The sequence below is a fragment of the Fundulus heteroclitus genome, chromosome 7 (genome assembly GCF_011125445.2).
Source record: "Fundulus heteroclitus isolate FHET01 chromosome 7, MU-UCD_Fhet_4.1, whole genome shotgun sequence".
NCBI lineage: Eukaryota > Metazoa > Chordata > Actinopteri > Cyprinodontiformes > Fundulidae > Fundulus > Fundulus heteroclitus.
In genome coordinates, this window is record NC_046367.1 from 12,441,837 (window position 1) to 12,455,295 (window position 13,459).

The 13,459-nt window shown below is 46.7% G+C and overlaps 1 protein-coding gene across 2 annotated transcripts in view; it reads right to left on the reverse strand.

Moving 5' to 3' along the window:
• Window positions 1-609: 609 nt before the first annotated feature.
• tbx15 (T-box transcription factor 15) overlaps window positions 610-13,459 on the reverse strand; it is a 55,767-nt gene continuing 42,917 nt past the window's right edge. For both annotated transcript variants that reach the window (XM_021307317.2, XM_012880052.3), the window contains exons 7-8: window positions 6,418-6,515; window positions 610-2,225 (exon numbers count right to left, since the gene is read on the reverse strand). In XM_021307317.2, the coding sequence (XP_021162992.2) occupies window positions 1,393-2,225; window positions 6,418-6,515 (931 nt within the window). In that variant the 3' untranslated portion in view covers window positions 610-1,392. The remainder of the gene's footprint in view (window positions 2,226-6,417; window positions 6,516-13,459) is intronic.

Below are 13,459 nucleotides of genomic sequence, written 5' to 3' on the forward strand. Positions count from 1 at the left end.
GTCTTGCTAAATATTTCAACTGCCTTTGAGCTAAAACTCATCAACTAATCTCTAGATATCGTTTTTGTCCAGATTCATGAAAACGGACATTAGCTGAAGCAAGTGAGGGTTTTAGTGCTTTAGATGAATCTCTGAGGGTTTTTTATTTCTTGTTTTTTTTACCTCCTTTTTTTTTTACATTTAACAAGTTTCCATGTTTTCTCCATTTTTGGATGGTGACTGTTATTATCTGCAACCCAATCTTAGATAAACTGAGATGGATGGATGGATGGATGGATGGATGGATGGATGGATGGATGGATGGATGGATGGATGGATGGATGGATGGATGGATGGATGGATGGATGGATGGATGGGTGGAATCTCACTCAGGTTTGTTGGAGTCCTAGGGCTTTGTAACCTTTTCCAGATGATTCTGTTTCTAATCTATTCTGAAATATCCATTTTCTTTTAGTCAGTAACAATTAATTCATGATTTTCACACAGAGCTAGGCTTGTCTGGATGTATTTTTCCCCTAATAAATGAAATTGTAACTTGACAACACATTTTGCTTTTACTTAGGCTATCTTTTTCTGATAGGATCTGAAACATTTAGGTGTAATAAAACAGCAAAAGCAGTAAAAAAATAGCAAGAAGGCAAACACCTTTTCACTTTATGCATATATATCACATACATCCTGCAAACGTTGTGAAAAATTCCAGTTTGTAAGGGAAAACAGCCGGATGAAGTTGCATTGTGGAGTCCTTATCTCACATTTACTATACAGGGAAAAGAGCTGGCTCTGTTTTCCTCCAATAAGCAGCCTCCACTGCATCCAGGTTCTTTACCCTCTACACAGACGTGGATATTGTCCAGTTGTCCCTTTCATTCTGTCCAGAACCTCGGACAATGACAGAGTGCCACTGACCCTTTCGACATTCCTCAACCAAAAATGGCACAAGTGCTGGTTGAAGAGAAAAAACTCTGGATGACACTAGGGATTCTTTGGTTGCAGGATGGCAGCACGGACTGATGGCCTTGGATTTCCTAAAAACCAACGATGAGCCAGTCGAAGGAGCTGTTTCTATTATTGCACCACAACATATAAACTTCTCTTTTGGACCAGAGCACCTGGAGTCCCTTTTCTCCTCCGTACACTAATCCAAATTTGCCTTCTAACAGTAAAAACACTGAGCTGCTGTCATAATGTTTTACTTTATCATTATAAAAAGACTTAAATAGATTGTATTGCTTTTTGAGTGGTAGGGGGTTTCTGAAAGGTTAACTCTGGCAATGTAAAAAAAAATAAAAACGTTAAACCGCAGCATCAACACTCACAGACCGCAGCTTTTCTTTTCACCTGAAATCATTTCAGCAACATGAGGAAGGTTAAAGGTGCATCTCAGTTTTTTTACACCATGTGCATGGACATCTGAGAAGAAGAGCCATACTGACGTCCGTCGCAGGAGCTGCCGCCCTGCTGGCCGCTCGCGGAGTTGCCGATCATGTGCATAGTGTCCATGCTTCCGTTGGGCAGGTACTGGCGCTCGGCGAAGGCGCCGGCAGGAGCGGAGGAGCAGAGCAGCCCTCCCTGGGGCTTCTCCGGGCTGGCAGCCAGGCGGGGAGAGGTGGGGAAGTTGTATCCGTATAGGTTGTAGGGATTGTGGAGGGAGAAAGCGTTGTAGGATCCCTGCTGCACGTGGTGGTGGCTGCCGCTGAACATGTGAGCAGAGGAAGGAGAGGACCCCGATGAAGAGGATGAGGCAGAACCGGAGCCTCCGCCGGCCTGCATCACATACTGGAGCTGAGAGGCCGGGAAGGAGCCCAGCTGACCGCCGTAGGCGTCCATCTTGCCTCCGGTGCCGCTGCCGCCTCCGCCGCCAGTCAAGGAGCCGTGAGCGCTCCCCTGCATGCCTGCAGCAATCAGGGAGGAAGTCCTCTGTGGCAAGAAGGATTCAGATGGTTGGGCCGAAGCCACAGCTCCCCCCGCAGCCTGGAGACGGCCGTAAGAACTGTCGGCCAGGCCGCTGTATCCTTGCAGAGCCGCCATGTTGCTGCGAGCACAGGCCGGGTACTCCGATAAGCCCAAGTTGCAAAGCTGACTTTCTCTGCAGCCGACGTTGAAGGTATTCGGGGCCAGGTGGAAGGCTGGCGGGGAGCAGGAGGGGGACAGGAGGTGTGCTGCGCTGGACGGAGAAGGTGTTCCCGTGCTGGAGGTGGTGGGGGACGTCCCTGTGCTGCCACCTGCAAAACAAAACAAAAAACAACATGTAAATGGAGAGGTTGGAATTCAGATTCATGTGACACATGCTTTTATCTTAGTTAGTACTCAACTAGGATCTGTGTATTGGTTTGCATACACACATCTAGGTCTAGTTAGATGAACACCTGGATGAAATGTTTACAGATGGCAACAAATAAAGGAGAAAAACGAACCGAAATCTTAAAAATGATGTATTTTCCATTTTGAAATCTAAAGATAATGAGAGTGATTAATTGGAAATTAATTCATTCTATGTGAAAATTTAACATTACAGTTCTTGAAGAATGAATGGCTTTAAGCTGGTACTGTATATCCAGCTTTGAAACTTCCCTCCAGGCCACATGAAGGACGAATACAAAGATGAACAAAGCAGCGGTGTAGGATTTAAGTATCATGTTCCTTTACTGTATTTGAGTTAGAAAAGAAATAAAAATGTTCAATGCATTTTACAGTAATTCACTCGCACTTTGCTCTAATCAAAAAATGGCATGGATTTGCCCACCGAAACACAATCGTTTTACTCAACTATCCCAGTGGGAACAATTTCTTAACTGCATTTTCTCACCAAGACTCCTCTAAATGAAAAAAAAACAACATTAAATCTTTAAACAACCAATGGTCACTAACATAATTAAGTACACTGGCTTCCTTTTTTTTGTCCAAGTTGTCTTTGTCTACCACTATCAACTTCTATCTTTGTAGTTGTGGTTCTCTTCTAAAGCGTGTATTTAGGCAACTTGGCCCAATCAAGACGTTATTAAATAATCGGCATCGGAGTAGGTCCTACCTGATTAAATTCAGCTTCCTATCTTAGTTGTTGGTCATTCTGTGATCATTTTTTTATCAATGCCACCCAACCAGTCATGTGGCTGCATTTTTTTGCACTCAATGTCTTTTTAAACCATTGACTCTATTTGTGTGCAAACGCTTGACAGTCTGTATCTGACACATCTGGCCTTTACCCAGCTCTACAATTACGTTCACAGTGATTGGCTGCTGCAGCTTCATTTCTGTCCGTACTGAGTGACCTCATCTATGCGGCGCGCTGAAATATCCCAAACTGTTGCTAAGAGCTGAGCAGAGAGCGTCTGAAACACTAGTGGTTAAACAAGATGATGTTCAAAGCAAAGCGATAACAAAGTGTTATCCTCACAGGACTGAACACACTAAAAATCTGCTATGAGTCGAAATATATCAACAAGCCATATTAAAACAGTGGGTAAACATGCAACATTAGCCTAGCACTCCGCAAAGACATGTGGATAAAGACATCATCAGCAGGAGCAGGACAGGAGTGAGTCGGGTTTCTATTTAGAAACCAATGACTAAGTTATGCATATTTCAGATGATGCTATTTTACAACGCAGAATAACTGTGGCTGTCAGGAAAAGCAGAAAGGATGCTGGTGAGAGATTAAAGTCACAGCTCTAACGTGTGCCATGTAATACCGGGGAAACATAGCCTCTAATTTCACCGCACTTAAAACTCTGCAGTTTTGAAGCTTCAGTTTATGAACTTTCTTGTTAGATGGGATTGGGATTATGCAGCAGCAAATTCCTCATCTTTAACGGCACCGATCAGAATCGGACAAAGATAAAATCCTGTTTACGGCCTGCCTAGCTAAAAATAATGGCCAGTGTGGGAGTGTATCCAGCTTCTGCACTGAATCAAATGTAAGCTGAGCAAACACTGGATCCACCTGCTGCCAGTTACATAAACACGTCGCTCTCCGAAACTCTTCCTCTCAGCAAGGTTTCACTCTCTCAAACTGTCCTTGAGACAGGATCGTGTTCCAGCGCTGTAATATATTTTGGCTGGTCAACAGAGCGGCTCCATACGTATGTGTAGGATATACATACAGCATAAGGTTGTTGGAACAGATGATAAGCCTTTCAGAGTGAAACAATAGCTGCGGGATATCAATCACATACTTTTCTATTAATGAGCCTCTGGCAAGAGCTCCTGCTGCTGTCGGAGAAATTCAGTTTGAAACTGGGATGAGGAGGAGGCATAACTAAATGATCCAGGACTTGCTTGGCCGGGATTCATGATTTTGCAGCATATGCCTTCGATGATATGACTATCGCTCTAAGCCAATAGAGCACGATAGCGTGGTGATGTCATGTTTTTCCTCCGGTGAGTGGGATCGAAGGTGCTTCAGCGCAGGAGGGAGCGCCGTTGACCGCTTGAAGGGAAAAGGGCGACGTCTGTCGCTAAAAGGGCTGAAAGCTGCACGTGTCCGCGCAGTTATTTCCCCTAATACCACAAAAAAAACTTGGTTCTTACAGGGTGACAAAGAGTTCACCGGCGGTGTAATAAGTTTAATTAAATCCTAATTACCACAGAGGATGACAAACACATGTTAGCCCGCTCAAAGATGTGAAGCATCACGTCATCCTGAGCTCCAGTGGTAATTTACAAAAGGTCAGCGGAGGAAAAATAAGTTATTTCACAGCGGCAAGGTCTTTGAAATGAGTCACTGTTAGGCGTCCGCTGGCGACGCCGGAGGGGGGGGGGAACATTAGGCGGCGCAGCTGACGATGACGCTGAGCTGTCCAAAACCAGCAGCGTAATGGTTTCCTATCGGAGGCCTACGCGTGAAGTGAAAAGTTCAGCAGACGCAGGCAGACCTGCCAAAGAAGCAGCGTATGGTCAAGCTCAAGCGAAGGGCGTGCACATCTGATGCGGTGTGTGGTGATATATGGGGGGAGTAAAGAAAAAATGCAGAGAAAGTTCATGTTAGGATAGTTCCTGATAGCTGGGTAACTCTATGAGTTACGGAATAAGATAGTTGTGCAGAAATATGTGGACAGAGCATTTTTAAGCATTGATAATATGGTACAACAACAGGTGGTAGTGGCAAAATGATTTATACCAGCGGAAGTTTGTGGCTGTAATATAAAAATGTGGGAAAGATCCGCATTTTTTCACTTTACAACCACAAACTTTAAAGTATTGTGTTGGGAAATGACGGGACTGACCGACACAAAGTGGTGCACGATTAGGAAATGGAAGACAAATAACACACGTTTTGCAGAATTTTTTCAAAAATAAAAACCTGAAAATATGATTTCAGTCAAATCTCCACCTCAAACAAGAGAGAAAAACATCAAATAATAATATCAATGAGTATTAGTCTGTGCAACCACTTTTGAGGCAGAGAAAGAGTGTGTGGAGCAGCAGCGCATTGAAGGCCTCGGGGGATTACTAGAGGACCCTCCTGAATCGCATCACACAGCGGAAATCAGAGATAAAGTTGCACAGAACTTCAAACCAGGGTTAGCTTGTAAAACAGTATCCCACATATTAAACAAGACATCTTTAACGGAGACGGGGAACGTAATCAGAGTGGAGAAGATGGATGGAGGTCAATAAAAGGCACCCCTGTAACAAAACCTGGAATAGTTCTGTTCAAAGAATTTTCATGTGCCGGCGTGGCCCATTCAAAGCCCAGACTTAAATCCACTTTCAAATCTGTCTCAAGGTGTGACAATGAAGCTAACCGAAGCTATTCAGACTGATCCTGAGCTATTTTACAAAGAAGAGTGGACCAACACTTCTTGTGTTTACGTGAGCAAAGGAGGTTCTACTAAATATTGAGTCAAGAAAGGCTGAGTCCAAGGGCTGACCACACTTTTTCATATTTTTAGTTGATAGGAATGTTGAAAAACATGTAAAACTTTCAATCAACTTACCAATCATGCTCTACTCTTTGTGTTGATCCATCATGAAAAATAAAACCCATTGAAGTTCGTGGTTGAAATGTGACAAAATATGAAAAAGTTTGCAAAGCCCAGCACATAAATCCCAGAACAACAAGCTACCAGAGACTGACACATCCGCAGGCTTTGGATCATGGCAGGTGCAAATTTTTCTTCTACAGCTCATTCGGTCTTGCACCAAATATTATATGCGTTGACCTGCTTTCAGAGAAGAGAAAATATAATGGCTGGTGGTAAACTGACTCATCTGATGGATTTCCAACCTTCTCAATAAATCAAACATAGTCTTCCTGTTGGAGCTGCCAGCGCTCTCTCATCTGTTTTTGCCATCTGGGTATGGGATCAGATGAAATTCCACCAAAGGTTCGCCATTAAATTAAAATCTGACTGATTTATCTGACAAATTATTTTCAAGAACATGTTCTCAGACGGGTATTAGGCATCGGTATACCTTGCTGTTTCTGCATATTGGTGAAGTCTTCAAATGTGAGGGTCCTCACAGGAGGTCTCCAGAAAGCGTACGTCTCCATGATCGCTTCCAGGCCAGTTCTGAAAGAGAGATGTGAAGGGAACGGCGTTTTAGGTCATATGTGTATAACTGCAAAAGGGATGAAAAAACCCTCTTTGGATAAATGTGATGACCAATGACATGAAAGGAGAATAGTTTTATATTTCCATTACACTGTGCCTTCTTTTTACACCTGGTGATCAGGTGCGCCTTTATTTTTTCTACATTTATAATGACCCTCCTACATTCCAGGTGAAGTCTCCCTTCCTTTGTGTGTTCTTTCAAAATAAAAGGCCTAGGATGTACCTGACCACTTTGTTAGCTCTTGTAAGAATTTATATGATTTATTATATTTATATTATTTATAAATATTTTACACTTTCACCAAAGTTCAACAGGCTTTTTAGTTACCAGACAGATGTCTTAAAGGAATAGTGTGAAAATTTGGAAGTAGGGTTCTGTGATAAGGTGTTGCTGTTGAAAACTCCTTTATCATATGTAGCTTGAATCAAAAAAAGAAGTTTAGACCGTTCCGGTGAGTAAATTATTGAAATAGCAGCAGTGTAAAATGGTTCATATAAACTCTTTTTTCTTTCGGCTGATCCCTTGCTCAGGGGGGCCGCCGCAGCAAATCAGTTCAACTTGCACCCAGATTTGGGAAAGTTTGAGCGCCGGGGGCTCTTCCTGACACAACCGGGATTCAAACCCGGGTTCCCCACATCAAAGGCGTTACACCACAAAGGGACAAAATAGTTCACAAGAATAATGTTTAATAAGTCTTTAAAGCGCTGTCATCAAGTTTGCATTACACTGCTGTTTACTGAAATGTGTATAGTAATGTTACAGAAACGTCTGAAACAACGATGCTCCTGTTAAACACACATTTTTACATTGCATCCAGGGGTTCTTGTCATTATACCCCTTTATTTCATACCTGACTTTTTTTTTAATTAATTAAGGTGATTTTCTAAAATGTACTTACTATGTATTATATGTAAATTAATGTCTACCAGTACAAGGTTAGTTATACTTGTCCTGGTTGATCAGCGGTCATATTCTCTCCTGTTTTTTTGAGAGTCAACGGTCCAAACAGGGTTTATGACCTTTTTATTAGAATAAATCAGAAGTTGTAACAAAGAGAAACAGCCTCCTCTCACCCATATTCTGTCTACAGATATCGACACAGCTACATTCAGGTCAAAGGACGGATGGCAGACCAAAGTCTCATGTCATGCTCAGAAAATGTTGTACGATAAAGAAGGGTAGAATATTAAACAAACTAGAGTTTCCAGTATTTCTAAATTAGTAGTTCAGATTGTTGGAATTGGGATCTGTGGCTATACTTGTAGAGAATTTAGTTTCATTTTCAGATGAAAGTAAATTCTGAATTACATTTAGAAATCACCCTGCGATAGACGGGCGATTTGTACAGGGTGTACCCCGCCTCTCGCCCATTGACACCTGGAGATAGGCACCAGCACCCCCCGCACAGTCAGTGATGGTTTGAGGAGCCATGTCATCTGCTGGTCTACTGTGTTTTCTGAAGTCCACAGTCATTGCAGCCATCTACCAGGAAATTCTAGAGTATTTCGTGCTTCACTCTGCAGACAAGCTGTAAGGAGATGCAGAATTTATTTTCCAGCAGGACTTAATACCTGCCCACACTGTCCAAGGTACCAAAAGCTGGTTCAACCATGATGTTCCGCTCTTGATTGGTCAGTAAACTCCTCTAACCTGAACCCCATAGAAAATCTATGGACTGTTGTCAAGATGAAGATGAGAGACATCAAAACAATCTAGGCGTCCACAGTGCCACAGGCTCATTGTCTTTATGCCACGCAAGAATTCATGCAAGAGGAGGACCGACCAAGTATTGAGGGCATAGAAATTGACAAATACTTTTCAGAGGTTTGACATTTCTGTGTAAAACCTCCTTTTTTGGTTGATCTAATGTGATATTCTAATTTTCTAAGACACTCAATTTTGGGTTTTCTTTAACTGTTAGCCATAATTATTGAAAGTACAAGAAATAAAAGCTTGAAATGTTTTAGTCTATGTGACTCTCTACAAAGTGACCATTTCACTTTCTGAAAGTGAAATGGTCACTTTTTGCACTTTTACGCAAATTTCTAATTTTTTTATGTCCCTGTTGGTGTGAATCTACAGGGTTGAGAGTCTCAGAGCGAGACTTTACCAGCTAGAAGCAGTAGTCTTGATGCAGTTTTATTATTTATTTATTTTGGTCTTTTTAAAGTTTTGACTTTATTATGTCTTTCTACAACACACGTTTATTGTTCAAATATTTCTTTATATGCTTTCATATTATCTCCAAACCGAACATAACTGTTCTGGGACAAAGATTTACAGCTTAATTAGTTTTGTGATTGATTTCAACTTCAGGTAAAAGAAAAAGGAAAAAAAAAAACAATACATATTAAAGTGAGTCTGAAATGCTTTTACTGTTAATCAAAGCAGCAAGTAACTCATTTAATGTTGTGGGCTTGCAGAAGAGAGGGTGATTGATACGGTGTGAGTATGTGACAGGGAGACGAAAAAGTTAGCAGCAGCTGTCTGAGCCCGAAACTCAGACGAAGTGCGACAGAGAGGCGGGGAACTGAAGTCTGGTTGGAGGAAACTAGGGCCATTAAAAAGGAGGAAGTTTTTTTACTGTGGACATAAATCTGAGGTGACATTTCGACTTGAATCTGCACATGTTTCTCTCTCCCGCTTGATTTACCTCCCTGCGCAGCGCTCGGCCTCTTCCCGGCGAAACTAGTGCCCGTCTGTGTTATTTTAGGCCCGCTAACTCCCAGAGCGTGGCGGCTCGTTAGTGCGCCTTGCTAATCTGCCCGGCCCTCGCCTTCACTGCGATCATTCAGGCACCCCTAACTGTGGCGGGACCAAAACACAATAAATGAGCTGTGTCCTCCTGGCAGGCCATAAAGCCCTCTCACCAGGGCACAACCGAGGACACCTCCAGGAGTGGGACTGTGGAGCCTTGCCTGGATCTATATTGGGATGTAATAAGAAATTCACAATAATAAAAAAGTTGGTTTTTAATGTGATAATTGGCTGTGGAGGTTTGCCCTTTACATTAATATGGAATTTCCACCGGGGGCTGGAAAAGTTGGTTATGTCCTCGGCAAAGTAGCTACACTGTTACTTTGCTGCCACAATGTAAATATTGGTACAATAATTTGTGACTGTTTATTTGATTCATATCCGATTCTAATACGAAGTCGTTAAAGTTTAAAATGAACTGCAATTGTAACGTTTCTGGCACTGGAGCTGCTGATTGCAATCAGCACACCTGTGTCTGTCTCCGCCCTGGCTGCTTATAAGCTCTGCTCCTTGCAGCCTCCAGTGCCAGAACGTCTTGAGCCACACGGTGAGCGCTTCCAGCCTTCTTTTTGAATTCCTGTTTGCCTGTCAGTTTCTCGACCTGTTTTGCCTCTGTTTTTGAAAACCTGTCTGCCCCTTTTGGATTTGTCTGCCTGCCTGGGTCCTGCCTGTCAGCCTCAGAGAACTGGACTGCCTCACCGTGTTTCTGACCCCAGTCTGTCCGTGAGTAAAACTAGTTCGCCTGCCCCCTGTTCTGTCTGTGCTTTCTGGATTGACCTGGACCTGGACCTGGACGCTCTATTGGATTTCCCCTTGGAGACCGCTGCCTGAACTAAACGGATTTCCCCCTGACAAAGACCTGGACCGAACCTGGACAAAGAAGCCCTGGATAACCCCCCTCTCGGACGCCTTCGTAACAAGGAGTCAGAGTTCTGCCCTCAGCACGTCCAGGTTAGTGACCAAACTTCTCTCTAACAAGCCTGTTAATATCTGCTGGTCACTAACCTGAGACTCTGCCTTCAGGAGCGGCCAGTCGCAGAGTGCGAGCCGAACCAGGGACCGAGCCGCAGCGTCAGAAATAAAGACTGATATTATTTTTGTACTCACTTGTTTTCGGGTATTTCTTGGGTCCTCCTAAATTCATCACAGTACGTTCTGGCCAAACATGGACCCTGTACCCGAAACCCAGTGGCGCGCGGGGTAGAGAAATCCATTTCTGAATTAGAAGCCGGCGTCTCGGAGATTTTAGGCCATCTTCGTACTCAGGGAAGCACGCTGCCTTCACTTCCGCGAGCCGCTTCCTCTGGCCCTCCGTCACTTCCGGTGACGTCGTCCTCGTCAGAGCCCCGACTCTCCCCGCCGGCAATGTTTTCTGGTGATCCAGAACATTGCAGGGCTTTTCTCACACAGTGCGAGACACATTTCGAATTGCAACCTTCCTCATTCTTTTCAGACCGGTCCAATATGGCATATGTGAGGTCCTGCTTTGCCTCCACTTACTCCGTCAGTGGTCCGGACGTCTTCCTGGAGGTCGACCCGGAGGTGATCCGGGAGCTCCGTCCGGACCTATTTCTGGAATCGGTCCCGTCTCCTCAAGAGAAATCGGCATCCCCGCTGGGTCCGCCGTCCCGTCGCCGGAGGAGGAGACGGCGGCTTATTGACCAGGCCTCCAGCTGTTCTGAGGAGCGGTCAGCCGGGCCAGTTCAGCCCCAGCCTCTGCCGACCGTCCCTCTGGCTTCTTCAGCCGCTTCCTGTCCAGCGGACCGGAGTCCTCTACTTCCCAATCCTGATCTGCCCACAGCTCCCTCTAGTGACGCTGTAGAAGCCGACCATAAAGCCCTGGAGAATAAAATAAGGACGTTTGCCCCCATTATTAAACGCCTCAGAGAGGCTCTCCTCTGTCAATATTCAAAGGGACTGGAGGAGAAATTAAGAGAGGTAGAGGGACATTATAGGTCAGCCCTCCAGGCTTTCTACAGCCGACCTAAACCAGTCCCAGAGGGTCCGGCCGATGCCTTGGCTCCTGAGTCTGTCCCTGAGGATCCGGCCGACGCCTCGGCTCCCGTGAAGCCCAACGAGGGGGTCCAGGAGGACCTGCCTCTTCTGACGTGCGACGTAGGAATCCAGAGGGGTCCGTCACTGACGTGCGACGTGGGAACCCAGAGGGGACCGTCACAGATGTGTGATGTGGCAACACAGTGGGAACCGTCGCTGAACCGTGATGCGGGGTCTCAGGTGGATTCTTCATTCTTCGGACACCCCAGGCCTCCGAAGAGGATGCAACAACTGTGGCCCCCTGGAGACTTTGAGCCTCTCGATGTTGTGTTTAAGCCCAGACCCCTTTTTGCCCTCATGGACAGCCAACTCTGGGAGAGACTGTATTGGATGTCTCTTTCTGAGACCCTCCAGGAGTTGATCCTGAGACTCCTGGTGGCAAAGGGTCTGACTTTGGCTCCTGAAGCCTGTAGCCCAGGGCCTCCTGAAGCCTGTAGCCCGGGGCCTCCTGAAGCCTGTAGCCCGGGGCCTCCTGAAGCCTGTAGCCCGGGGCCTCCTGAAGCCTGTAGCCCTGTGGCCTCTGTAGTCTGTAGCTCTGTAGTCTGTAGCCCTGTGGCCTCTGTAGTCTGTAGCCCTGTGGCCTCTGTAGTCTGTAGCTCTGTAGTCTGTAGCCCTGTGGCGTCTGTAGTCTGTAGCCCTGTGGCCTCTGTAGTCTGTAGCCCTGTGGCCTCTGTAGTCTGTAGTCCTGTGGCCTCTGTAGTCTGTAGTCCTGTGGCCTCTGTAGCCTGTAGTCCTGTGGCCTCTGTAGCCTGTAGTCCTGTGGCCTTTGTAGCCTGTAGTCCTGTGGCCTCTGTAGCCTGTAATCCTGTGGCCTCAGCAGCCTGTAGCCAGGCTCCCACCTTAGTAGCCTGTAGCCAGGCTCCCACCTTAGTAGCCTGTTGCCAGGCTCCCACCTTAGCAGCCTGTAACCCGGCTCCCACCTTAGCTGCCAGCAGCCAGGCTCCCCCTTCAGTTGTCTGTAGCCAGGCTTCCCCTTCAGTCGCCTGTAGTCAGGCTTCCCCTTCAGTCGCCTGTAGTAAGGCTCCCTTGTCAGTCGCCTGTAGCCGGGCTCCCCCTTCAGTCGCCTGTAGCCAGGCTCCCTTGTCAGTCGCCTGTAGCCAGGCTCCCTTGTCAGTCGCCTGTAGCCAGGCTCCTTCTTTTGTCGCCTGTAGCCAGGCTCCTTCTTTAGTCGCCTGTAGCCAGGCTCCTTCTTCTGTCACCTGTACCCAGGTTCCTTCGTTGGTTGCCTGTAACCAGGCCCTTTCCTCCGTCGCCTGTAGTCAGGCTCCTTCGTTAGTCGCCTGTAGCCAGGCTCCTTCGTCGGTCACCTGTAACCAGGCTCTTTCCTCCGTCGCCTGTAGTCAGGCTCCTTCGTTAGTCGCCTGTAACCCGGCTCCTTTTTCAGTCGCCTATAGCCAGGCGTCCCCTTCTGTCGCCTGTAGCCAGGCTTCCCCTTCGGTCGCCTGTAGTGAGGCTCCCTCGTTAGTCGCCTGTAGTGAGGCTCCCTTGTTAGTCGCCTGTAGTCAGGCTCCTTCGTTAGTTGCCTGTAACCAGGCTCCTTCGTCAGTCGCCTGTAGCCAGGCTCCTTCGTCCGTCGCCTGTAGCCAGGCTCCTTTTTCAGTCGCCTGTAGCCAGGCTCCTTTTTCGGTCGCCTGTAGCCAGGCTCCTTTTTCAGTCGCCTGTAGCCAGGCTCCCTTTTCAGTCGCCTGTAGCCAGGCTCCTTTTTCGGTCGCCTGTAGCCAGGCTCCTTCTTCGGTCACCTGTAGCCAGGCTCCCGCACCGGGAACCAGTGACCAGGCACCGCCGCCTGTAGCCGTTAACCAGGCACCGCCGCCTGTAGCCGTTAACCAGGCGTCGCCGCCTGTAGCCACTAACCAGGCGCCGCCGCCTGAAGCCACTAACCAGGCGCCGCCGCCTGTAGCCGTTAACCAGGCGACGCCGCCTGTAGCCGTTAACCAGGCATCGCCGCCTGTGGCCGTTAACCAGGCGACGCCGCTTGTGGCCACTAACCAGGCGCCGCCGCCTGTAGCCACTAACCAGTCGCCCTCCGTACCCTGTAGTCTGGCGCCTTCCGTACCCTGTAGTCTGGCGCCTTCCATACCCTGTAGTC